A 27,213-nucleotide genomic window follows, 5' to 3' on the forward strand; every position below is an offset into this window, starting at 1 on the left:
TAGTAAACAGATATAAATGTGATGCTTCTTTGATATGGGTTTGCAAGTCTTGCTGTGTCAGTTGTCACTGTCTTTGGGTCTTTCCTGGGTTCTTCCAGAACATCTGAAACTGGTCTGCTAAAAACTAATGTTCCTTGAATAATTTTTGTGGTATCTTATGTTGTAATGTGATCTGCTCTCAGTTAGTTGGAGGTTTGAAGCCTGCAGGTTTGAAGCAGCTGTGAGCTAAATGGAAGGCTGAAACAGTGTTCATCATTAAATACTCTCCACCTTTTCCCTTTGTGTACAGGAGCAGCAGAGAATTGTGGACAATTCTTCTGGGCAGATCAGCTTTAAGAGAACCAGTAAGTCTGTGTGTTCGTAAGCACATTTTCCCATCACTGTATGGACTCCATAGCCAAGTACATAATTTGTATGTCTGTTTGAATATTACTGAAAATATATTTTGCTGCTTTTCCCTCTTCCTCAGTGTGATTTTTCTTCCTCTGTCTCCACTACTTGTTCATTCTTCCACTCCTTGTTTATAGCTGCTTCATGAACTGCCTGGAAGGGTGTATGTGAAAAGGTGGTTCCCTTCCTGGAGCGGACACAAGTGCTGCTTTCTAGACTGGCTGGCCTGGGGTATTCATGAGTGGTACAGCCTGCTTCCTTATTTTCTGGGATGGAGCCCGTGCTTTCAAGAATTTGCCCAGAGGTTGGAAATCCAAATGTTTCTGAACCTAGTCCATTGCCTCCTATTTCCTCTCCCTTCCTGTGACTAGGCAAGGCAGCAACCTTTCTCATACAATATGCACCTCGAATCAGTATGAATCACAGATGCTTGTCTTGTGTTGTTCCTGTCTCTTTGTGGTGGTGGAATTTATTTCTTTGCTTCGCCTAAATTTAACAAATCTGATGACTTGGCAGCATGTGTGGGGGAACCTGTTCAGTAGTATTTGGTTCTTTTTTTAGGCACAGATTGCAGCAGAATTGAACAACCACTGGCAGAGATTGTTAGAGGGACTTTCATACTATAAGCCGCCAAGGTATAGTAGTTGCTTTATTTAGAAATTAAACTCTAAAAATGGAATCTTCTAATAAGTAGAGAATCATGTTGAATATTTCTCTCTGATTACGTAAAAATAGATTTTTACTTTCTTGCGTGACTTGACATTTCAGGAGAGGAGGAACAAGAGAAAGTACTTAGTCTACATAACATTTTTGGACATGAAATACAGACCAGAAAGAAGTAACAGCAGTTTCTGATGTCATTACTAATGTTAGGTGGCTCTTAACCCTTGTCTCTGCTGAGCTGCAGCAGTCACCTGCAAGTGTGCAGCCTGTGGAAAAGTGACTCCTCTTGACACTCAGTCATCCCAGAAATATATGAAGAATCCTTCATTGGAAAAGCTGGAGTTGATATAGCCTGAATGTTGAGTTTTGTCTGATGGGAAGGTTACAGAATATTGTTGTATGAAATACTGAAAGGCCGTTGAGGAAGAAGCGAGTGTTCAGTTTAAACTGATAAAACTGAGAATTTTGACATTAAACGTCTTTTGTTCATTCATTGGGATTGCTGCATTTTTAATGACTAAAATTTCTTTTTTCTTTAGTACAAGTTCAGCAGAAAAAATAAAAGCTGATAAAGAGGTAGCTGCTCCACTAAAAGAGTTGGGTCTGAGGGTCAGCAAGTTTTTGGTGAGTGAAGGTGCTATTCTGATTATTTTTTATCCCTGCACTTGGAATGCATTGTTATTTGCATTCTGTTATTTAAGTAAGCTTCTTCATGTTGCATAAGTGCAAACTGAAGTTCCTTTCAGCTCAAAATAATCTAAAAGAGGTTAGAAGTACATGTTGAGGCTTTAGGTCAAAATTTTCAAAAGTGATTAGTGACCTTGAAGGGCTTTGGTTTTCCTGGTTAACATCCCTTCCTCCTGCAAAGGGCTCTGCTTTTAAAAAGTGATTAGTGACCTCGAAGGGCTTTGGTTTTCCTGGTTAACTTCCCTTCCTCCTGCAAAGGGCTCTGCTTTTCAGAAGCAGCCACCCACTTTTGATCTTTCTTGGATTCTTTCAAGACATCTGAACCTGCTCAGCTAAAAACTGATGTCCCTTAAATCGGTTGCCATGTTTAAAAATACTGTCAGTTTACCTGCTAGGTTATGTTCCTTCAAGCCAAAGTTGGAATTTGATGACTGGTGGTGGTACCTTTATCTTAAATGACTCTTATTCTCCTTTTGTTGAAGTTAAACTGGCTCCATCTCAGTGACATCAAAGCTTATATATTTTGCTTTCAGCAGAAGTGCTGACTAAAGCAGGCATCTGCCTAATGCAAGAATTTTCTTTTGGCATATTTTGGAAATTATTTGTTTTGAAGAGAAGACCTGCCTGAATATTTGGAGACAATCTTCATCTTTAATGAACTCCGTTGCCTTTTATTCATTTCAGAGCATCTCTCTTTTTTTCAGGGTCTGGATGAAGAGCAGAGTGTGCAGTTGTTGCAGTGTTATCTTCAAGAGGATTACAGAGGAACAAGGGACTCCCTGAAGGTCTGTAGCTCCCATTTATGTTCTGTTTACTCCACGTCTTTCCTTAATACCAGTAGTTTATTGATGCATATGGTCACATGCGAGTCTGAGTTCTGATTTAGAAATGGCTTTGTAGCTTTTCTTCTCTGAACCTGCAACACTCAAGTGTCACTTTAAGGAAATGTGAGAGCAGAGATCCAGGCCTGACTTTCTAGCACGACTTCTTGCTCTGCAGGAGCTCAGTTCCTCTCTCTGTCGCAGGAATACAGGAAAGCTACACATCTGTGAAGGAGAGTGAGTGGAGATGAAGAACAAATTAAAAAAAAAAGTTACAAATGAGTGTTTTGGCCTTGTACTTGTGGAATCTGTCTTTCCAAAAGAAATGGAAAGCAAAAATTGTCTTTTGTTTATTTCAGTCATTTTTTGTGTGTATTTTGTCAGTAGGTATTTCTGCAGTAGGTAATGTTTTATTCTGTTGTGTTTTGCTTACAGACAATTCTTCAGGATGAAAGGCAGAGTCAGGCTCTGATGCTGAAGGTTAGTCATTACCATTTCCATTGAAGTTTGTAATCTGACACATACTAGCATTTCAAGACAAATTTTGGATTGCCTGCTGTCAATTTCATGTAATTTTCTGCTGAAAAAGATGCAACTTTATGGATCCAGAAAACCTTGGAATAATTGAAGTATTCTTCCATATAAAGAACAAATCTTAGAAGATGCTTCTGATGCAGGGGTGTACGTATTGATTTGAACAGTGTTAATGGTAGCTGCAGAAAGGAAAATTTAAGCTTAGTATCAGGGAATTCAGCTGGGCAGGCATACGCTTCCAGGTCTTCCCAAGCCTGTAGGTTTATATGTTATTGTGGGAAGTGACAGTTCTGAAACCGAGACTGGTGATTCTACCTGACAGAGGATAATAGGGATGAGGAATGAGAGATCTCTCTCTCTATCTGTCTTTCTGCTTTTCTTTTCCAAGTTTTCTCGCTTAGCAGTTTAATAATAGACATGTCCCTAGGGGCATGTTTTATTGAGTTCTGTGATGTTAATTAAGTTGGTTTTTTTTTTTTTTTTTTTTTTTTGGATAGCTTAAAACTACCTAGTTGAAACGCCATCCGTAGTATTGAGCGCTGTGTATTCTTGTGGTGAAGGCCTTGGCAGTGTATGGGAGAGGAAAAAGTATGGGAGCTAGACACAATAGCAGGTTGATATCAGTGACATAATATGTTCACAGCTTGCTGACTATTACTATGAAGAGAGGATCTGCATTCTGCGCTGTGTCCTGCATCTACTTACTTATTTTCAGGATGAGAGGCACCCTTATACAGTGAGTACAGGAACCTTTTCCTGGCTGTGATGTCATTGAAATAGGCTAAATAGGTAATTTGTGTAGTAATTGTCCGCCTGTGATTGTAAAAATCACATGAGTATGCAAGAAGTTTATTTATTTATTTGTTTGTTTAAGGCACAATACTTCCAGTGTGTTGAAAAGTTGGACAAGGAACTAATTCCTAATTATCGGAAACAGTTTGAAGAGCTGTACAAAGCAGAAGCTCCTACATGGGAAACACATGGAAATCTCATGGTATTTTGTTTCTTGCTATTATTTATAGTCTTATAAATATAGTCTTATAGTCTTTCCTGATACGTAGTGTGTTGGAAAATGCATATGTGCAGATGCAGTTAAAAAGGATGTTTCTCCTGCTCCAATAAACCTGTTTTCTCTCTAACAGAACACACTTTTGCTCAGAAACAGAGTTGCATGGAACGTATTGCTCCTTGTAGTAAATCTATTGATAGCCCTAGGCTAGCAGATCCATTTAGGTGTAGTTGTTCATAATCCCTCTGCATCAGCACACTCTTTATTTACAGTGGTTTTCCTTGCCATTGATACAAACCACTGGCTACACAACCTGTTGAAATGCTTCGACACTTTCCAACTTCTTTGACTGACCTGTGAGCTTTGACATATGATGGTGGAACTTTTCCTTGTGCAGACAGAACGTCAGGTTTCCCGTTGGTTTGTGCAATGCCTCCGTGAACAGTCCATGCTCCTGGAAGTCATCTTCCTCTACTATGCATACTTTGAAATGGCACCTGATGAGCTTCTGGCATTTGCAAAGATGTTCAAAGAACAGGGGTTTGGCACTAGACAAACCAACAGACATTTGGTAGATGAGAGCATGGATCACCTGGTGGATCGCATTGGGTAAGTATCGTATATATTTGTGAAGTAACTCTAGAACAAAACAATTGTTTTCCTCAGTAAAAAAACCTTATAATTCTTTCTGCTGCCTCGTAAAATCGCTGCTGTGTCCAGCTGAGCATCTTCAAATTATGTGACCCTTTTTCTGCCTGTTCAACCAGGAATGGTGGTTGTGAAGGTTGTATTCTTTCATATACTAGCATATCAAGACAAAATTTGGATTACCTGCTGTTAATGTAATTTCGTGTTGCTTCAAAGAACAGAAGAACAAATGTAAAGAAATGCAAAAGTTGTTCTTTAACCACTTATCAGTTTGTTTTTTTGGTTTTTTTTTTAAACTGAATTAACTGAGCTTGCATCAGGTTTCTGACCTACTTGTTTTTATCTCTTTTTGTTTGCAGCTACTTTAGTGCTCTTATTCTGGTGGAAGGCATGGAAATTGACTCCCTCCATGAGCGTGCTTTGGATGACAGGACAGAGGGGCACAAGCTGGCCAGTAACAATTGCATCCACCAGGTACTGGCACTGGCAGCATAACCCCTTGTCAGGCCTAACAATACAGAACTTACAGTGATTATTCAGGCAGTGGTGTTTAAAGATTATGTCTGTAAGTTTCTGATCCTTGGGTTTGTTGACCCAAATGTAAGAACTAGCATCCACATAACATTCTGGGCAAAACCAACAAAATTAATTCATCTCCCCCTTCTATTTTCTTCATTATCCTGGGTCTTTCTCTAAAGAGAGGTGTGTGCCAAGAAATAGGCATTGTGAAGTTTCCAGAAGGGAATGAAACAAAAGATTGGTAGTGTCCATATTTTTAGGACAGAGAACATCTGAGATTAAACCAACCATCATCAGTAAACGATGCAGAAAAACAGACCAAGGCTGCAAGTATATAATTTGGTCAGTTGCATGTTTGAAATAATTATCTGCAAGGGAAAGGTGACTGTTAGCAAGAAGACACAATTTTTATATGCTTGCTGAGTATGAGCTTCTCTCAGAAGATCTCAATTATTTTGCTTTTGTCATGTCTCTGTGCAGGATATGGACAATCAGCTGCTGCAGTTAGGGGATATCTCACATCATGCTCCAGTGCTTTTGGCCTGGGCTCTGCTCCGTCACACCATAAACCCAGAGGAGTCGGCAAACATTATCAGGAGAATGGGCAGCACTGCTATCCAGCTGAATGTTTTCCAGTATCTGACAAAGCTGCTGCGATCGCTGAGCAGTGGGGGGAACAATGTGAGTTTCTTATAATCATATGTGTAAGCTCGTGAAGGTTTTTAACTACTGCTGACATAAAGGTATGGTGGGAAGCAGGTGAATTGGAACCAGTGTTCTTTCAGACTAAACCTGGTTTTACACAGAGCATGCAGTAAATCATGTTTTATCATCTTACCTTCTTTCAGTGAAGATCAGAAATCAAATTGACAGGAAACTGATTTTTATGCCCAAAGAATAAAAAAAAAGCTTTTGTAAATTGAGGAACTACATCTCTGGCGTAGAATAGACTGCATTTAATCACATTTGTTGATTTGCCTCCAGAGGTGTACTTGCCATTGTAGATCTTGAGTACTAGATGATTTAACCCTACACTCTTCTCTGTATATGGTTCCATTAGACAATACTGTGTATGAGAGTAAACTGCTTCATAGGCAGAAACCAGTGAAAGTAAATCCTTTCGATTTCTATGAATACTGAGTGATTCTTTTTTGATGTTTTGATGGTATTTCTAATGATAATGGTAGTGGCAAGTTTTCTTGTTTCAGTGAAATATTTCATGTTAATGTGGAGCTTAACTAATGACTGCCTTGCTGTCTCTGTGCTGGCTGCAGCAAGGGTGTATGAAAGAGACGGTTACTCAGATGTGCCCAGAGTTTGTAAAGGAGACTGAGCACAGTTACAGTGTCTTCTGTAATTAATAATCTTTCCTATAATGGCGTTGTGTATTCTTTCTTCCCAGTGTACTGCCAGCACAGCTTGTATGTGTATTTATGGGCTTCTTTCCTTTGTCCTGACATCACTGGAGTTACACACATTGGGCAATCAGCAGGTAAGCATCCCAGGGTCATTGTGTCTGTTACCTGATTTAAAATAACCTGTCATAACTACTGCTAGTTACTTTTGTCAAATTGTAATCCTGCATTTGAGACTGCAAACTTTATGTGACTGAGATCTAAAAGAGTGATTTGCTGTTTTTCCTACTGCATTTTCCCGATGCAAACCTAGTAAACACCTCTGCAGACTGGCTGACTGATAATGAAAGGTGGCACATCTTGCACTTGCAGTCCTATGGATTTGAAACTAATTGTTGATGTGTTGTTTCCAAAGCAATGGAAATACGTATTCAGTTTCCAAGTTTGAGAAGACATGCAGATATAGTGGATATGTTTGTCCTGGCCACACCATTCGTGACAAGGAGCATGGCTTTAGGCTGGCTGTGTCTTCTGGGTTTGGCTGTGTTGGCTGCTTCCTTCTGGTTTGTCTAGAAGAAGCAGTTACATCTTGGCTAGTAAACACAGAAACTTAAATTCCAAAGATGTGGCAGAACTTGTATGGGATGAAATCCCTGTATGTAAAGTAACTTTTATTTTCTCTGTCTTCTTTTCCTTTGAAGGATATCATTGATGCTGCATGTGAAGTTCTGGCAGCATCCAGCATTCCTCAGCTCTTTTGGAAGACGGTGAGTGTGTTGGCAACTACTTTGACCTACCTTGCTTGATAGCTAAAACCTGATAAAGAGATCTCCTTTTACGAAAGGAACAGACTCATTGTATTTATTTAGTCAGTTTCTAGGAAGGCCTGAGGAGCTAGTGTTTGTTTGTATCTATTTTTGATTTACTTTTGCCCTTTCCTGCCTTTTAGGTACAGCCTTGACTTTACTCTTGAAGGATACTGGAACAAGTTGTAATATAGGTGATAGTTTAAACCAGGGCTGGGGTTGCAAGGATTGAACTAACTGCTGGCAAAAGCATCATGCTTATTTTTTTGTTGTCACAGAATTAGGATGATATGTGATGCATTACAGTCTTACCTCCTGCCTTATACTTGCACACTGCCTCATGCTTTAGTCTGTGCAAGGACCAGAGTGATGCTTTTGTGCATGATTAATGTTAAACATACAACTTAAAAAGGAACTGTATCCTTGTGCTATACTGAGTCCATTTGAGGATGTCTTTTAGTAATAGGACGTTTGTTTTCTGTTTCCACAACCAGGAACCTACTGCAGGTCTGGGTATTATCCTGGACAGTGTGTGTGGGATGTTCCCCCACCTTCTTACTCCTCTCCTTCAGCTGCTCCAAGCTCTCGTGTCAGATAAATCTACAGCAAAAAAGGTACAGGATCTCTCTTGGCATTTGGGAGATGATTTATTTTAAGACAGGGATAATGTGTGATTCTTTCTTTCCATTGCACATGTACTTATCTCAATTGCAGTCTTGTATAACAGACATCAAACTTTTGTCAAAGAGCGGTGGACAGGGCTCCTTTTTAGTCCTGTGCTGTTGCAGGAGACTATTTTGTGGCTTTTGGAAAACTCTTCAAGTCTACTGACTGAAGATTAAGATGCTGTCTAATTTTTCATGTTGTAATTTACTCGTCACAAGTTCCTGATTCATTCCATCAGACTTCCCTGAACACGTGGGCTGTCTAATGATGTTTTACTAGGGTTGACATATTAGAAGGATATTGTCCATGTCAAGAAAACCTGCCTATTGCTGGAAATGACCTGGTTGATAAATTTTTAAGAAGGTCTGGCTCTTTGGCTGTGTTGTTTAAGCTCTCTCTGTATGCAGGTATACAGTTTCCTGGATAAAATGTCCTTCTATATCGAACTATACAAGCATAAACCTCCTGATGTGATCTCTCATGAAGATGGCACACTTTGGCGAAGACAGACCCCGAAGCTCCTCTATCCTCTTGGTAAGGAAACTGCACTTAACCTTTTCTTATTGAAGTGCTTTGGGAAATTTAGTTCTTTATCTGGATTCTAACTCATGGGTAAATTTGTGACTTTATTTCACCTGCTTCTTCAATCTTTAGGACTCGGTCAAACAAATCTGCGGATACCTCAGGGAACAGTGGGCCAAGTGATGCTGGATGATCGGGCTTATTTGGTACGATGGGAGTATTCCTACAGCAGCTGGACACTGTTTACCTGCGAGATTGAGATGCTGCTCCACGTTGTATCGACAGCAGGTGAGATAGGCTGGGATTATAAAAGAGAGTAAATAATTGGTAATCAGTATGCATTGAGGTTAATAGTAGGATTGAACAGCTCTGAATACTTTTGAAAGAGTGAAGAAACCTGATTTTTAAATTATTATTCTAATACTGTAAAATTCACTGCAAAAGGCCAAGAGCATGTAGTGAGATGAGTTAGATTTTAGATGAGGGAAAAGCTGAGATAGATAAAATAAATGTTTTTTGGTATGGAGAATGATCGTGGGGATGTGGTGTAAGATTAACGTGCATTGTTCCAGGTTTGATTACTGCTTGAGTATGATTTCCATTCTAGTGTTAGTTTTCTTTACCCAGATGTGATTCAGCATTGCCAGAGGGTCAAGCCCATAATTGATCTGGTTCATAAAGTCATCAGCACTGATGTGTCCATAGCAGATTGCCTTCTGCCAATCACGTCGCGAATCTACATGCTCCTGCAGAGGTAAGGCACTAACAGTGGAGGTACCTGAGAAGATATAATGAGTTGGAACAATGTCTAATTACTAATTTTGCCAAGAGCTTTGCAAGAAGTTTGTCTCAGTGCTTGAACTCATCGAGACTGGTGTTCAGCTCTCAAGAATGTTCTGGCTGCACTCAAATTAAAGGCATTTTTTATTGGTAGCTATATTTACATGAAAGGGGAATAAAACATATAATTGGAGCAGTACCTTCCAGGTGTTAAAACAGTTGTATTTATTAACTCTCCTCTCAGTGTTAACTGAGAAATGTATGTTCTGCTGCCTGGAAATTTATATTCTGCTGCATAATTATTGTTCGCTGTGACAGTCTGTTCTCTTGCCAGCCTTGCCTCTTGCAGTGAATTGATGTGACTCAGGTGTGAGGGGGAAGTGGCAAGTCTAGACTGGAAGTGCAGACTCTGGTGTCTGTATTTGCCTGCTTAGATTTTATGCTTGTGTACTTCAGTGAGAAAGAAGCTTTTTGATTAAAAACACAGTATATAGGCTAGACCACAGGTAGTGGTTTTATGCATACTACTTCTCTTTTCTAGGCTAACAACTGTAATCTCTCCCCCTGTGGATGTTATTGCTTCTTGTGTCAATTGTTTGACAGTACTGGCTGCTCGGATGCCAGCCAAGGTGAGGAAGTGACCTGGGTTTGCTGGGTTTGAGAGCTAGTAGAGATGTATATGTGAATGAGAGGGAATATCTACTTTTTCTCTTGCAGGTTTGGACTGACCTTCACCATACAGGGTTCTTACCATTTGTTGCCAATCCAGTGTCCAGTATGAATCACATGATTAGGTATTCATGATCCCTCAGCCCTTTTTTTTGCCCACCCTATTCATAACTTGTCATAAGAACTTTTTGCTAGTGTGAAATCTATGCCTGTGGCATCTCTCACTCATGGTCGGGGTCCTGCTATTCATGTCATAAACTCTCTTGCTCATTTCACAGTGCAGAGGGAATGAATGCTGGGGGCTATGGGAATCTGTTGATGAGCATAGAACAGCCTCAGGGCGAGTACAGCGTTACCATCTCCTTCCTGAACCTGATCACAACTCTCATCCGGGTGAGTGCTTCCGGAACGGTCTGCATGTGAAGTACAGCTGGAGGCTGTTGTGATAGGAAAGTGAACTACAGCCATGTCTGAGACCGATCTCCTGTGCAGCGGGTCTCTATGAGGAATCATTGGTTGACTTTCCCTTCTGTGCTACTGTTCGTGCTTTCTCCGTAGCCCAATTCTTTCAAAAAAACTGTTTTGATTCATCTGATTGACAAAATAATAGAAGTTGCTTGTAAATCTATGTCACCATGCTTGGTAGTTTTCTCACACTTTAAAGACTTACGGCATGTCCTCCTGCAAAAGGTTTTTTGTCCTTTTAACCAGAAGAGGGACAATGACATTTCTGTTTCTCCTAGGGACAACTTGGTAGCACCCAGAGCCAAGGACTTGTGCCCTGCATTGTGTTTGTCCTGAAGGAGATGTTACCGAATTACCACAAATGGCGTTATAACAGTCACGGAGTGAGAGAGAAAATTGGTAAGGATGTTGAGGGTTGGGGAGAAAGAGAAGGCAATAAAAATGATCGCCTGTCTTCGCAGAGAGGATGTGTGAATTTTTACTCCTTTTTTATCATAGCTTTTCTAACAGCCATTTGGGATTTGATTTGTATGTCTAGGAGTATTGTTAGGTGCTGTGATTTGTTTGAAATTATGAGGAACTAGGCAACAGATCTTCCTGGAAACTGAGTGGTCCATTTCATCTGTGTTTTAGGATGCCTTATTCTGCAGTTGATCCATGCGATACTGAATTTATGCCCTGAAATGGATCCTCGCAGCAGGTAAGACAGGTGATAGATTTCAGATTTGCACCAGCCTGGCTTACAGTGCAGGAGGGCTCCGTCTTTTTGTTTCAGTTTTTGAATGCAAATTACTAGGAATGAACTGTCATGATTGTGCAGTGCTGGTTTCAGCTCTTTTCAGTGTTACTGAGTACAGGAAGGGTAGAAAAAGATTAGGGACATTGTTTTTCGGAATACCTGGTGAAGAAGGAGAAAAAAAAAAAACATCTCCAGGGACAGACTGCCATCCCCTTTCCTATTTTGTGTATCCATTCTGAAGAAAGCAGAAGGGAGAATAAAATAGGGGTCAGTGGGGGTGTAGAAGTTAAGAGGTTATTTTGTGGTCGTTTTCTTAAGTGCTAGGTAGGAGAATACTGCAAGTGCTCCTAGTGATGACATCCTGTGGTGTTTGTTTCTCCCAGCAATGCCCCCAGCCTTCAGTCCTTGTGCATCTTCAGCCTGGCCAACACGGAAGCGGGGCAAGCTGTCATTAACATCATGGGGATTGGTGTGGACACTATTGATATGGTGATGGCCTCCCAGCCTAGTAGGTGAGTGCTGTGGTTCGCTTCAGTACTGCGAGGAAAGAAGCAAATAGTAATATTTGAAATGTAGCTTTAATTGAACTTAATGGGGAATCAGAATAAGGGCTAGCCATGCCAGCCTGCTTTGCATGGTCTGGAGGAGCAAGCTTTGTTTGTTCCAGATCTGTTTATAGTCTTCTCTGTACGCCATCCATTTTATGCAGTTGTTTTAGTTTTCTGTTTCTAAATGACATTTGGAGCATGCTGGTGGGTGTAAATGTGTTCAGTTGTTTAGTGTTCGCTAGCAGTTACATTTTTTAAATAAAGAATTCACTTGAATGCAATTTATCAGATTGCATGAGTCAATTAGAAGCCATAAGATTAGAGACAATGGTAGAAGTTTTGGTTCTTCAAGTAACACCAGAGTTCAAGTGAAGCTATGCTCATGAATAAATTGTAATAAAGCTTGGACTGTAATTTTGGAAGTGCTAGGGATGATCAGTCTTTTCAGGGTGGTTTGGTGGGGGAAGTGACAATAGGCTGTCAGGATATTTTTTTTCTTTGTTTGATGCTGAAAACTCAGGGTTGGGTAGATACGTGGGGGTTTGTATTTCAGCAGCTGTTATGTGGTGACATGACAGTCTGAGTAAAAATGTCTTATAACCCCTGATTGACAGAGTGTACAATTTCCTCTTGGAATGTTGTGCAAATAATGAGTGTCAGTTGTCAACACAGTTACTTACTTTGGTTTCTTTTTGGAAACAGCGATGAGTCACAAGGTCAAGGTCACCTGCTGATCCAAACAGTCAAGCTGGCATTCTCGGTTACCAACAATGTCATCCGGTTGAAATCCCCCTCTAGCGTGGTATCTCCGTTAGAACAGGCACTTACTCAGCACGGTATGTATTTCTCCATGGGCACAGCCTGGGCAGCTGTGCTTTTTTGTTATTTGTAATGAGACACACACTGACTCTTTGCAAACAGTAGTTAAGATTTCAAGATTCCAAAAAGTGGTTTCTAGTGATGGCAGAAGGCCTATTCTCCCTCCTCTAAGGCGTTCTTCTCCTCTGGGACAGGTTCTAAAGTATTAGGTGAACGTGGCTTGTTCTATGCTTTGTAATGAGATAAGTGTAATTAGAGACTATAGTAAATCAGCTGCTGTTAGTGCCTCTGGCTGGGTCCACGCCTTGTTCTTTTGGAAAACTGATCTGGTTCTCACCTTCTGCTATGAATTGTTATTTTGGTAAATAGTTATATCTTGTTGCAGTTTCTTCTCTTTGATTTTAATTGTGTTCTCTCCAGGTGCTCATGGAAACAATCTTATTGCGGTCTTGGCCAAATACATCTACCACAAGCATGACCCTGCACTTCCACGCCTGGCCATCCAGTTGCTCAAACGACTGGCTACGGTAAGATGAGACTCACACAAGTGCTCCTTTACTTCTCCCCTTGTGACTGGTTCCACCACTGAAATTCGTTCAAGGTAATTTCTTCAGGCTCTTTTGTATCAGGGAGCTTAATGCAAGTCAGCTGAAGGCAGTGTGGACTGAAAGCTGAAAGGTAGAGCACATTCAAATTACATAAAGGGCTCGTAGCTTTTTCACGTAATCCTCCTCTGTTTCAGAAGTTACTCAGTCACTGAGAGGCTTCATGAGTGGGGTGTTTTCTGCAAAGTATTTGCACTTCCAGTTGATCTCTTTCCATTTCTTTGAGAAACTTTTTCAAGTCACACTCTTAAATACAATTCCTGCACCTTCTTAACTGGAGCTTTAACATCTTACTGAGAATACTGAATGTATTTGCAGTTTTATTAAAGCAGATAAATCCAGATCGGTGTTTATTTATTTCAAGAAACCTTATTCCAAGACTGTTTTTCTCTTTGTCTTTTCCAGTTTTCTCATAACCCTTGAGAAATAGGTGAGGGATAGAGCAGAATTGCCAAAGAGGAAAATTTGTATCACTTTGCAAGTTTCTTCCTGCTTATTGAGTTCCCTCACATGTGTTTGTAGATTCAATATCAAATATTTTGGAGTTTTAATTTGAAATGCAAATCACCTTTCGTACAGAGAAGCACCATTCTGTAGTGTTTGGTTATTCTTGCTTCTGATGGTTCTTTCCTTTTGCAGGTTGCTCCCATGTCTGTTTATGCCTGCCTTGGTAGTGATGCTGCTGCTATCCGCGATGCCTTCCTCACCCGCCTGCAGAGCAAGATTGAGGACATGCGTATTAAGGTCATGATACTGGAATTCCTCACAGTTGCTGTGGAGACACAACCTGGGCTCATTGAGCTGTTCCTGAACTTGGAAGTGAAGGATGGCAGTGACGGGTCAAAGGTAGAACAGCAGATATTTGCCCAAGGAATCACTAGTCCTTTATTGTAGCATTCATAGCAGTCTTAGGGCACTAGCCTCTGAAATCTGGTGGTTCTGACATGTAACCTGATGTGCTTATTGTAAAGATAAATGCAGCTTGGGGTTGTGATTAATGGATGTGCTGCTATCCCAGTTTCACTTTTCTCTATAACCAAAGAGAAACTCCCCAATGTTTCAAGGCAGATACTGAGTTAAAATAAGAACATCTACTGGGTCAGACCAAAGATCCCTGTGGCCCACACTCTTGACTCTGACAGTCAGTGTGAAAGCTGAAGATTGAGGTACAATGGACAATATCAGTTTTCCAGCATATCCATTTTGGTGCTTTGCATTTCAAAGTCTTCTTGGATTGGGACCTTTTGAAGGCATTTGCTTTTACTAAGTCTTAGCTTAGTTAATTTCTTATTCCCCTAAAAATATTTTTTTCTCTCCTATGTTATGACTAAATTCCTTGTAAATCATATACAAAATTTATGATGGCATCATGTACTCAAGATTTACTTCTCTGTGTATTGTTCAAGTGGAATCAAGCCCATTCTGCTTTCATAGGTGCCTACATAGTGGTTCTGTGGCGATGTAACCTCTCTCATTTCCTTTTTGCTTTAGGAATTCAGCTTAGGGGAGTGGAGTTGCCTCCAAGTAGTCTTAGAGCTCATAGACTCCAAACAGCAGGAGAGGTACTGGTGCCCTCCCCTCTTGCATCGTGCTGCCATTGCCTTCCTGCATGCTCTGTGGCAGGACCGGCGAGATAGCGCCATGCTAGTTCTGAGGACAAAGTGAGTTGTTGTTTTTCTACAATGCATTTTCCTTCCTTTTTTCCAAAACACTTTTTCTTTGGTTCATCAGACATTTCAGGGACATTTGTATCTTCGTCTTTTTGTGCCCTGGTAAGAGTATACAGTGTGTGGGCTTTAACTTAGTCTCTCAGGAAAGAAGAAGAGAAGCTCATGTGTGCACATTCAGAAGCAAATATATTTTGTTTTGTTTCTTTTATACAAAGCTATGTAAGCTTGTCTTTACCAAAGCATATTTTCTCTGAAGTTTGGAACAGTTAAAATGCTGCTAGTCGTGGCATGGGGGAGATAACCGATATTATTTCTGTATATATGTTTTAGGCCAAAGTTTTGGGAAAATTTAACCAATCCCCTCTTTGGGGCCCTTCCTCCGCCTTCAGAGTCATCAGAGGTGAGTTACATCCAAACAAAATGAAGGCAGTTATGTACTTCTCAGTAAGGGTTTCTAAGTAGCTCTTCCCTCTGCTTGCAGTTTTCTAAAAGGAAGGGTGGTGAAGTGGTTTAAACATAGGCATGAGATGAAGTGAATGCTTTCTGGCTTTGCAGAGACTGTACAGCCATGAACTGTCTTTTGAAATTCTCTGCTCTTTATTCATGAAACAAAAATAGATGTTACCCAGCATCTGTGGTAACACTCACTGTTTGGCAGATAGCTGTCTGTAGCATATCTATACTATATGTCGTGTGCAAAAGAATCTCTCCTATTTTTTAGACATACCTCAGGCTGATTGGTGTGGCAGAGGAATCTGTTAGGTTCTTGTTATTCTTCCTTTCTGTGGGAGTTTTCCCCTTCATTATGAAAGTCCTGTGCTCTCACTCAGAGTGCTGCTTTGTCACTTGTCATCAGTCCATGGTCAAGTGACACAACTATTGCTACTGTGGGAGAAACAAATCTGCAAAACTGGAGTATCAGTCACTACAAGTGGGTGTGTAGAGATAAATCAGAATTCCACTTACCCTGCAGAAATAGGTGCTCAGATTTTGCTTTGTTTTTTTGTCTTTATAGCTCAGTGTCTTGGATACCTGTGCCTTAATAATGAAAATCATCTGTTTGGAGATCTACTATGTTGTCAAGTGAGTCTTTAGTAGTCTTCATCCCTGTGCTTTTGAATTATCTAAACTGTGTGTGTTAAATCTTGATAGACCATGCAGGCTGTGAGGGACAAAGCACATGTGGGAGGAACAGTGATTTATAAACAAATCACAAACATCCATTTGAGATTCTTGCAACCACCCGTTGCAGAAAGAGATGTTAGTGTTTCTGCACCCTGTGGATGAGAATGTTAGTATTTTCCTTGTGTCCTGGAATGAGAATATAGAGTATTTATTAAAATTAATTGTAAACTAAGCTGAGTACACCTACTATAGCGATTGCTGAATAACATTTTTGTACTTTTGTCCCACTTGTTTTGTTTTCCTGGACATAACTGCCCTTCAATATGTTGAAGTCAGGATTAACCAAAATCTCTATTTAAAAAAAAAAAAAAAATCATAGATTTTCTTCAGGGATCATGTTTTTCCTTCACATTTGATGCAAAAAGTGGGATTCCCTGCACAGGTCTAATGTGTGGAATAACCTTCACTTGCAAGCTGTGTCCTTGGCTTTGCCACCTGAATCTCAGAAGAAGTATATTTTCTGACCAAAGAGTAAATGAGGATAACTTCTCCTCTTGATTTGGTCAGGGGCTCACTGGATCAGTCCCTGAAAGATACGCTGAAGAATTTCTCCACCAAAAAGCGGTTTGCCTATTGGTCAGAATATGTGAAGTTACTGGCACATCATGTGGCAGAGACAGAGGGTAGCAGCTGTGCCTCCATGACAGAATATCAGATGCTGATCTCAGCCTGGCGGATGCTGCTGATAATCTCTACTAGCCATGTAAGAGCTACCTTTTATTGTTTATGATAATCTGGAATTAACATTTTGAATAACACAATATCAACTCTTCAGGGTCCAGCTAAGCCATCGTGAAGAATTCGCTGTTTTTTCTTTTCATTTTCTTGTATATATGGTTACAACACAAGCTGGCACGAGCATGGTACAGGAAGTTAGAGTAGGTGGTGCTTTACTGTTCAAAGTTAGCGTATTGTCTGAGCAGAGGAAGGAGGTAGTAAATAATTTTTATAGCAATTCAAAGGAATTCTGAGATTTTGCTGAGTCAGGTGAGGCAGGGATGCATCATTAGAGAAATTAGTCATTGCTGACTTCTTGTCAACTGTTAATGCAGTACTTCAGTGATTTCTGAAAAACTGCATCATTCAACAGCTATAAAATTTGGTGAATTCTTTAAGTAACAGTAGACTGATGTTAGACTGCTAAGAAGGTGCATCTTCTGTTGTGTTTGATGGATCTTTGTCTTTGTGGATCTTAGGCAGACATAATGCATCTGACTGATTCTGCAGTTCATCAGCAATTGTTTCTGGATGTGCTAAATGGGACCAAGGTTCTGGTAGGTGCTGCTTCCTGTCAGTTCTTTGATTTCCCGGTTGCTCACCTTCTTTGTACTATGAGGAATTCTGTTTCTGCAGCTGCTTGCTGTGATGGGTTTTTCAGATCCTGTGAGACTGGGCTGAGACAAAGGCGCTCTCCCTGAATTGATGAGCTTCTTATAAATCTTTATTTTGTATGTGGCGCTCTTGTCATCACTGAGTGATCCTGCAGAGGATCCTGACTCTGGTTCACTCCATGCTCCTGGCTCCTGAAGAGCAAACTTGGTCATTTGGTGGCAGTGCTTGGGCTGAGGATTTCTTAAGTGTTACATGTGACTATTTCAAGTGTAACTCCTGCGGTATTTCTTCTTAGCTCCTAGTTCCCATGTCAGTGTCCTGTCTGCAGCTGGGCTCTATGCTATGTACCCTTCTTCTGATCCTGCTCAAACAGTGGAAGAGGTAGGTGCTTTGTTTGGATAACTATTAGTCACTGCTAAATGTAAAAACTTGGGAGATTATGTTTAAGTGTTTTGCTTTAGTGAGACTCCCTTAGTGATTAGGGGAGGAAACTGAAGCCTTGTCGTAGAATTATCTTTTGGGATGGCAAATGTCTGTACGTTGTTGCTGAAATCTCTTGTAGCGATACATTTATGGTTTGGCTTTCTATTTGCTGGTGAAAAGTGTATCAGAAAAGCTTTTATGATAGTCCTGCATTTTCACTGTACTGTGGAATGTCTTTAGTGAGATCCAGGTGGTGACTTAAACTTTATTTGGAAGAACTGCTTTTATTTGTGTGGATCATATAACATGATACACACAGCTCAGTCAAGCCAATATATTTATTGAGGGATCTTGTCTAATCTGAAGAGCTCTCCCTTTTTGTTGTCAGCGAGTTGGGTTCTGTGGATAAAATCATAAACTCCTTGACGCAGATTCTGGAGGGAGTACTACAGGCAGATCAGCAGATGATGGAGAAAACCAAAGCCAAAGTGTTCTCAGCTCTTATCACTGTGCTGCAAATAAAGGAGATAAAAGGTGAGGTGGTGTATGTACAAGTGTCAAGAGCAGGGCTGCCAGGGCTGAACACACCCTAACTCTAGCATTTCTAAGATAAAAATGCATGTGGTGTTCGTAGTAGTACAGGATGCTGAATATAGTCACCAACCTGTGGGACTTCCCTACTTTTTTCTTACTTGTTTTACCTAGGTTTAGAAAGACATGAGGTTATCATTCACAGTATGTGTACGTCTTCCCTTCTCTCTTCTTTACCCAACAATGTGTTGATCAGTTTGATAGAGACAAGACGGAGTTCCATGTGTTTTTGAAAAATAGCTCAGCAGGTGTGGGAGGGACACCCTAGTAATGCCATCTCACAGAGTGACTGTGGAGCTTAGATTCTGACATGAATTCCTAGTTAGAGATAACAAAAGATCCAAACACAGGAAAGTCTTCTAAGGGTACATTTTTCTTGCAAACCAGAGAAACTCTGCAAACCAGGACTCCTGTCACTTGTGGGACATCTTACGTTGCAGTCGCACTTGAAGACCCTCAGTGGACTCTGGGCAGTCTTTCCCTGTACAACACATACAGAGGCAACTGCGGTGTTGGGAAGCCTATCAGCTTACCTTTCTGTGGCCTTGTCCCACTGCTTGGGCTCTGCAAGCCCATTTATTGAGAAGCCTATCAGCTTACCTTTCCGTGGCCTTGTCCTACTGCTTGGGCTCTGCAAGCCCATTTATTTCGGAAAATAAATAGAAATTGGGGGGTTGGTGTTTTTTAAAATGTTTTTTCTTTCCTGGTGAATTTGGGTTTCCAGTCATGCTAGTAAAAGGTGGTGCAATGTATTATAATGAAGAATGTAGTATTTATATGGACTCAGAGAACATAGACTGCACTGGAGAAATGGGTAGAAAATGCTGTAGTGAGCAGTTATGGAATTAGTCGTAGTAGTGCTTGATTTGTGCCTTGAAATGTCATGAGTTTATATGACTTCTTGGGAAAACGACATGTTTTTATTATCCAGATGACTGTGTAGTCCCTTATTATGTCCTCTGAGGCTTAATCATCTGACTTAGTCACAGTTCCTCACATTCTGTTTTGTAAGTTTTGAAATGAAAACAGAATAAATAATAATAACTCCAAGAAATGTGGTCCAGTGATATTATCAGTTAAACTGGAAACCTGAGTACAAGAATTGTGTGTTAACTGTTGTCTGTTCTGTGTGTGTCACAGTGAATGAGATCCCCCAGTACTCCCAGCTGGTGCTGAGCGTGTGTGAAACGCTCCGAGATGAGGTCATCGCGCTCTTTGATCAGACTCGACACAGCCTGACCTCGGGAGATGCTGCCGATGACAAGGACAGCATGGAAACAGACGATGCCTCCCGAGTTAAACACAAGGACCAGCGAGATGGGGTAAAGAACCCAGTATTCTGCTTTGCAGCCATGTTTCTTTTCTCTAGACAAAAATTCCCTGTATGTTTGGAACAACCTTCCCTTGCAGCCTGCTGCCCTCAAAGGAAGTTGCGGCAGTTTCTGTTTCAGAATTACTCTGTGTCTTTTTGGCACACATCAACCTGGGAAATTGCTGTTGCTGCCTCTCTTTCAGATCTGTTCTAAAAAACATTGTGACAGTTGCTAATACAGCCAGGAAAAGTGCAGAGTGTAGTGTGAGGGATACAAGGGGCCTTAATTTATGATTCTGAGAATGATTGAACTTTAAGTTGTGTTTGTTAGTAAATGCTTTCAAGATTTTCTTGATGTCCATGTCAAGCCTGTACCTCATTCTCCTTTCCTTGTTGCTGCAGGTGTGTGTTCTGGGTCTGCATCTGGCTAAAGAGCTCTGTGAGGTTGATGAAGATAGAGATTACTGGCTGCAGATTACTAGGAAAGTCCCTGTGCTTTCTACTATCTTTACCGCATTGGAGATCAGCCTGAGAGTTAAACAAAACCTTCACTTCACAGAGGCCTCGTTGCATTTACTGCTGACCTTAGCAAGGACTCAGCAGGTGAGAGATGCAGGGAAATGAGAGCATATAGCTATACATTTTTAATAGGAACAATACATCTCATTAGCCTGTCTGCAATGCAGCTGAACAGTGATCTGTAGATAAAGGGTTTTTTTAGACACTGGCAAGCAGTAGGTCCTGTATGTACGCCTGCTTAGTTTGCCTTGTTCTTCTTGATAATGGGATGTCTGGGGGGGAAGAGCTGAGCCAGGCAGAGCAGAACTGTAATTTAGAGCAGGCGCTTTCACTGAATGTATTGTTCTACGATGCAAATTATCCCCCCCCTCCAGTTAAAACAGCATTAAGTGCTGGAACCTGCTTTCTCATTAGTTGCAATAAAGAGTTATTTATCTATTACAAATTCAACGTTGTGTAGGGCTTTAGGTGAAAGCAAGGTCATTCCAGAGCCAGCCCTTTTCAAAGATTATGTATGTACCAAATCAGGTGATAGCAAAGTGGAATTCATAGTACAGTTATACAGGTTAGATTTTACTGGAAGAACAGGGTTGCTTTTCTTGATACTGACTTTTTAACAACACAGAAGTTTGTGTGGATGGAAGTTCTCTAAAAGGGTGGTGACAGTGCAAAGGACAGAAATATCTAATGCAAAATAAGTCTAGCCTCAGAGAGGAGAGACACATGCAAATTTTAACAGTAGCTTGTTCTGTGTCTTGCAGGGCGCAGCAGCAGTGGCTGCAGCTGGTGTCACACAGAGTGTCTGCCTGCCCCTCCTGAGCGTGTACCAGCTCAGCAGTAATGGAGCCATTCAGGTGGGTGCTGCTTCCTTTTGGGTGGGAACGTGAGCCAGAGCCCTCCCGGTCCGGAAGGACAGCAGCCACCCCAGACTGGAGACTCCTAAAACTGTGTGGAGGGTTTGTGGTGTGTACCACAGTAGGCAGCAATGTAAATAACAAATTTATTTTTGTATCTGATTTGTTCAGACATCTTCATCTCGAAAGTCATTGGATGCCCCCTCTTGGCCTGGGGTCTATCGTCTCTCCATGTCACTGATGGAGCGCCTTCTTAAAACACTGAGATACAACTTCCTGACGGAAGCACTGGACTTTGTTGGTGTCCATCAAGAGAGGATTCTTCAGGTATGCCACATACTCCCTCTGTAACGGTTTGCTTGGCTTGTGTGTTGCAATAGCAGTGGAAACACGTCAGAAAGTGCAGAAGCATTGAAAAGAGGCTCCTGCCCCTCAAAGATTTACAGTAGAAATAATTCAATCGTGGGAAAAGGAGGGTAGAATATTCAGTCCATGCGGTCAGGCAGGGATGATTGTTACGAGACTTGTTAGAGCTGGGCAGTCACCATCTGTTCATCCTATTCACTCTTGGGGTTATAACTTTCCTACAGGTGTTCAATACACCTACTAAACACAGCAGCAGAAGTGAGAGTTTGACGGGAACTCACTTTGTGGCTGTCTGCTTTGGAAAGGAATGAGAGCTGTTCTTGGAGGTGGCATCAGCTCAGCCTTGCTCAGATAATGGCAGCACAGTTTGTGAGACGCGTCAGCCTCTGACTAAGAATATAATGTGCTCTGAGTCTGACCCATGTCCTGTGTGGTTGCTTTCATGAATGCATTTTCTGTCCCTAAGGGAGAAGATCCTCTGCTTCTTCAGCTTTTTCTTCTAGAGGAGGGAATGGGATTTTTGTGATTTAACTGTCGTGGTCCTGATTTACTTCTCTCTCCTTTCCAGTGCCTGAATGCAGTACGAACAGTGCAGAGCTTGGCTTGCCTGGAAGAGGCTGATCACACTGTTGGCTTCATTCTTCAGCTCTCAAATTTCACAAAGGAGTGGCATTTCCACCTGCCGCAGCTTATGAGGGACATGCAGGTAGGAATCGGGACGCTGCCGTGAATAATACATTGCCTTGGAGCGCAGCGATTTGGGTGTGCTAAGAGAAAATGGCACTATATCACCTTTTTATTACTGCTCTTTTAATAGGAACTATTGCTGAGGTCATTTAAATGTTCTGTCAGTACCTTGTCTGAATTGAGCGAGGAAAGATAGCTGTTGGGGACAGACAGATCATAGCTTGGAAAAATAATTTGGGGAATTCAATGTCTTACTTTTAGTTCTCAGTGCCAGATGACTCAGAGAAAATACCGGGAAATCAAAAGACTGCAGTGATCCTTAATGATCACTGTGTTCTGTTTAATGGAATTTTCTGCCTTCCACCAATGGTAGGGAATAGATGGGTTTTGAGCTTTTAAGAGATTTCTCCCTCACCTTATTTATTTCAGGTGAATCTGTGTTACCTGTGTCAGGCCTGTACCTCCCTCCTGCACAGCCGCAAAATGCTCCAGCACTACCTGCAGGTGAGGATGGGGACCCTAAACCAAGCTGTAAGTTAGGAGTGTTGCATGCCCGTGCTCCCTGTTAAAAGGCGAATGTTGTTCAGTATCCAGGCTCTTGGATATTGATTGTCTGCAATCCCAATGGTGATTATTGACAATCATGAATATTGAGGATTTGCATTTCTCCACAGCAAAGAAAAAAAGCGCAGAGTACTCTGGACTCTCAAACCTCTGGACTGTGCAAAGCCAGTTCTGGAGAAGCAGCAGCCTGTGTTTGAATGGTGCTGTTATCATTTACAGCTGCCTGTGCTGCAGCCAGAAGGCTGCATTGCTGTAGTACTCTGTAGTGCCATTAACGAAGCCACTGTTGACCTGGTGTCCTTGATCTGATTTAATTTGTTTAAGAGAGATAGCTCTTCTTCATGGGGAATCCTTAGATTCATGAGGTGGAGACGATGCATTGCTACTGATGTGTTATTTCGGCATGGCTAAGGCTTGGTGTGTTGATTAGAGATTTATTTTTCTGTAATGTGGAATCTAAATAGTCTCTGCAGCTGCCTCTCTGCAATGCAGTGCTTCCCTCGGTGCACGCTAAGTGTAGGTTCTCATGCTTCTAGCAGGTGACAGACTGAGTGCCTTATTTCCTCATTCCTTTTGTTCATAGCTATTTTTTTTTCCTCAGGGTATTCATCTTAGTGCAAAATAATCTTATCTGTATTCAATACTTTATTTTTTCTTTCTCCACAGACTAAAAATGGTGATTCCCTTCCATCAAGTGTGACTCCACGAGTGCAGCGTAATCCCCAAGCCTCCTCCAAACATCCCAGCCCTGAGTCAGAGGCAGCAGAGCAGAAAGCGCTGCTTACAGTGCAGTACAGCCTCTTGAAAATCCTCAGCAAATCTCTTGCTGCCCTGCGCCATTTCACCCCCGACGTCTGCCAGATCCTCCTTGATCAGGTAGAGAAAGAGGAGACATGCTGCTCCGTGGGTAGTTAACGCCCTTTTCCTGTGTCTCTGGTACATATGCCTGGGCTTTTGAAAACTGGAAACAGTCATGACTTTAGCTCTCCACTTGGTGGCAAGCTGTATGGCTTGGGGGTTGGAGAAGGTTCATTGATGTGAGGAGAGCTGTGTAGTCTGATTGTACAGTACTGTACAGAACGCTCGCTACAGCTCCATCTGTATAGTTGAGATTTGGGAAATGCTTGTTTCTAGTTCTCCATACAAAAGGTGTGATACAGCAACTAGGTATTCCTGTCACTACAACCATAGCACACTCACGGCCTCGGGTCACTCCTCTGTTTCTCCACAGTCATTGGACCTTGCTGAATACAACGTGCTCTTCGTTTTGAGTTTCACCACACCGGCCTTTGATTCAGATGTTGCACCTTCCTTTGGGACCCTCCTTGCCACAGTCAACGTGGCCATTAACATGCTGGGAGAGGTACTTGCCATTTCTTTCTGTTTGGGAGAGCACAGCAGTTGCAGTGATCTCTCAACTGATACTTTGAAGAGCAGGAGTATTTCCTGTTTTGTGTCTCCTGTCTCCTGTCACTAACGCTTTTTTTCCCATCTCAGCTGGATAAGAAGAAGGAACCTTTCCCTCAGGCTGCAGGGCTGAATATGCAAGAGGGAACCAAAACCCTCAAGTAAGTTTCTAACTGATTTAGTCATGGTCAAGGAGCAGAACCTAATGCTCCTCTGCTCGTAACTGAGGTTCACAGGCATTTGTGTAGCTCCAGAGCTGCTCACTCTGAACCCAGGGAGTTCAGGTAGCCCATCAGCAGCTCTCCAAGGCAAGCAGGGAGTTTTTTGGGAGGCTGTGTGAAGCCATCCCATCCTAAGATGCAGCGTAGAGTGTTTGATGCATATATTCCAGTACATTTAAATCAGACTTCCCTGATGGCCAGCAGGGCTTTCTGCACTGCAGACCGTAGCTGCTGGAGCAGAACGTGAACAGTAACTGTGTTCCCTCATAGGTACCCTGTGTGTGAAGTCTTTCTAAGAGTACTTGACCTTGAAACTAGAGTGTGCTGACCTTTTTTGCTCCTGCGTTTCTTTGCACAGGTCTCTGCTCATGTTTACAATGGAAAACTGTTTCTACCTGCTCATCTCCCAGGCTGTTCGGTACTTGAGGGACCCGGCTGTGCCTCCCCGTGATAAGCAGCGGATGAAACAGGAACTCAGCTCTGAGCTTGTAAGCAGCTTGTAGCATCCTTTCTGGCTGTTCAGTGTAAACATGTCGTGTGGGAGAAGGTCATTTGTCTTTGGCTGCCCAGTAGAGCCCATTCCCCAGCATGAGTCAGCAGCATCTTGGGCATCCTCTGCCACCCCCACCTTGTTTGGGGAGGGAGAGGGACATGTGTTTGAGAGAAGCTAACTTCTTGCATGCTTCTCATTTCAGAGTACGCTGCTCTCCAGCCTGTCTCGTTACTTCCGCCGCGGTGGTCCCTCTTCACCGGCCAGCGGTGTTCTTCCCTCTCCCCAAGGAAAGTCATCCTCCAAGCTGGGTCCCGAGGGGCAGGAGCCTTTGTTTCAGCTTGTGCAGGCCTTTGTCCGGCATGTGCAGAGATAGATGCTGTCCTGCCCCGCCTCCCTTTTCAGGACGTGCACCAGAACGATTCATGTCCAGCACAGAAGGCATCACCTTTGTCAGAGCTCGTAACAAGGACTGGGAAAGGGAGGGAGGCCTGGTGTGGGCAGGGGTGTAAACCGAGCTGGACCATCAGCAGCGAGATCCCGATGAACTCTTGCAACCCAGCAGCAGAGTGAATGTAAGGAAAGCCGAGAGCGGCTCTTCAGTGATCAGCGCGCGTGCACAGCCTGCTGCTCCATCTGCTAGAGCATCCCATCTGGGGACAAGTGCTGAACAGTCAAAACCTTTATTTTTATAGCTTGTACCTCAGCTGGGGAAGCTGTGGCTGGGTGGAGAGAGGAGACAGAGTTTTCGCTGGGCATTAACTCTGCTCATAACACAAGGTGCAATCTGCCTCTCCCTCGCAGTCAGACTCCAGTTAAGGCACAACCAAGGGATCAGCCAGCAATTCAGAGACCATCTTTCTACTGCTATTTTTGTACGGAATGGTTCAAGGCACGATGGTGTATGTGTGCTCACGCCTTCCCTTCACCCTGCAGTCTGTGTGTTGTGTGTGTTTCTGAAGAGCAAGGCCTCACTCAAGGTTTTTAAGTCAAAATTCCATTGCTCCAGTCTTGCAGGTTTTTGTAACTGTGCCCTATTTATACTGATATTAAAACCTTTATAAGCAGCAGCTGAGTACATGGTCTCTATTGGGTGTAGCAGCCTGCGGCACCAATTCTGCATCTTCTGTGTGGTGGCTCTGCTGCGTCAGGCGGGCTGCAGTCCCAGCTAACAGCGAGGGGAGTTGTGCCTTGGGAGTGACCACCCAGATCCCATTTGAAGCGATTACAGTCACAGGTTGATTCCCTCGGTTTTACCCACACCCACTCCCTTTCTCTTACTCTCATGTTGGGGAACTTGCAGGAGGTTTTAAAGGAGCATCGCTATAAAATACTCTGCACACGATGGTGTGGCCCATGCACACAGATTACTCTGCACAGGTCCAAGCTGCTCCTCTGCCCTGTCTACAGTGATGTTGCAGTGTGCTGGTGTAGCTCTCTCAAGCAGATCAAGAAACTCTTTAAAGGTTCTAAGACTCAATCGGTGACAGAGGCAGTTAAGAGAAGGTCTGTGATTATTGCTAAAACAAAGCCTGAAATCTAGAGAGTTTTCTAAGGTAAGAAATCAAATCTCAGTGTAGCTGTGAGCTCGTAACCTACCAGTTCTTTCCTAAAGAGACACTTGATTGCTTCACCACTCAGAACCTTTTTAATCTTGATGGTTTTAAGAGACTAGAGCGAGACAATTAGATCGTGTTGCTTTGAGGTGTTTTTTTCTCTTGTAAGCTGAAGTGATGGTGAATAAGAGAGGAATGACAGAGAAAGGGGGATGTTGCTGGCCTGAGGGCGAGGTATGCATACTGGAAGGTGGAAGGGAAATAGGCTGGGGTAGATCTACAACAGGATAGAACTGTGGTGGTGGTAATAATGGCAATTGTAAAACTAAAATAGAAACATAATTTGATTTCCCCATTCCCTTTCATTAGAGTTTAACTGCAAAAACTGAGCACTATTGCTACACTACAGAGCATTTCAACAGCTGCTTTTCCCAGGAGTTCTTTCCATCCCAAGGACAAGGCTTTAGGATTTTAGATTAGCTGCAGATCTAGTTTCCATAACAACAAAAAAGTCTGTTAGATCTCAAATAGCATTTCCATTCTCTCAGCAGCTAAAGTCACACCACTGCTCTATTTCTGCTTCAGGTTAACGAGGAGCTGTCGTTCCTCAGAGTTCCAGGATCTGTAGTACAACTGAGAGGAGTCATCCGGGAAAGGAACTGCAAGACATTAACAACCTTAAGGCACGTTGAGAGTTTCAGCTGGAAGGATGAGCAGCTTTATTTTGCTTTTACACCCAGATTCCACGACTGGGATAGCAGAACAGCACAGCTCCCACCTGAGCTGCCTCC

General features: G+C 42.2%; 1 protein-coding gene across 1 annotated transcript; it reads left to right on the forward strand.

Annotated features, from left to right (window-relative positions):
* Nucleotides 1-289: 289 nt before the first annotated feature.
* Nucleotides 290-25,936, forward strand: NUP188 (nucleoporin 188kDa; the record flags this gene model as incomplete). Its single annotated transcript, XM_010087891.1, has 43 exons — nucleotides 290-344; nucleotides 952-1,025; nucleotides 1,593-1,677; nucleotides 2,445-2,525; nucleotides 2,997-3,041; nucleotides 3,739-3,831; nucleotides 3,970-4,089; nucleotides 4,502-4,713; nucleotides 5,112-5,226; nucleotides 5,752-5,952; nucleotides 6,674-6,763; nucleotides 7,328-7,393; nucleotides 7,927-8,046; nucleotides 8,506-8,632; nucleotides 8,753-8,908; nucleotides 9,248-9,374; nucleotides 9,942-10,029; nucleotides 10,118-10,194; nucleotides 10,348-10,462; nucleotides 10,813-10,933; nucleotides 11,168-11,234; nucleotides 11,657-11,785; nucleotides 12,524-12,657; nucleotides 13,061-13,167; nucleotides 13,885-14,091; nucleotides 14,737-14,906; nucleotides 15,246-15,315; nucleotides 15,931-15,998; nucleotides 16,608-16,803; nucleotides 17,297-17,374; nucleotides 17,728-17,813; nucleotides 18,244-18,389; nucleotides 19,587-19,768; nucleotides 20,161-20,361; nucleotides 21,039-21,131; nucleotides 21,303-21,458; nucleotides 22,066-22,203; nucleotides 22,614-22,688; nucleotides 23,415-23,624; nucleotides 23,980-24,111; nucleotides 24,246-24,316; nucleotides 24,735-24,864; nucleotides 25,072-25,936. Coding segments are annotated over 43 exons (5,185 nt in total), but the record flags the coding sequence as incomplete, so codon positions are not given.
* Nucleotides 25,937-27,213: the final 1,277 nt, after the last annotated feature.

Source organism: Pterocles gutturalis, unplaced genomic scaffold (genome assembly GCF_000699245.1).
Source record: "Pterocles gutturalis isolate BGI_N339 unplaced genomic scaffold, ASM69924v1 scaffold16386, whole genome shotgun sequence".
NCBI classification, from domain to species: Eukaryota; Metazoa; Chordata; class Aves; order Pterocliformes; family Pteroclidae; genus Pterocles; species Pterocles gutturalis.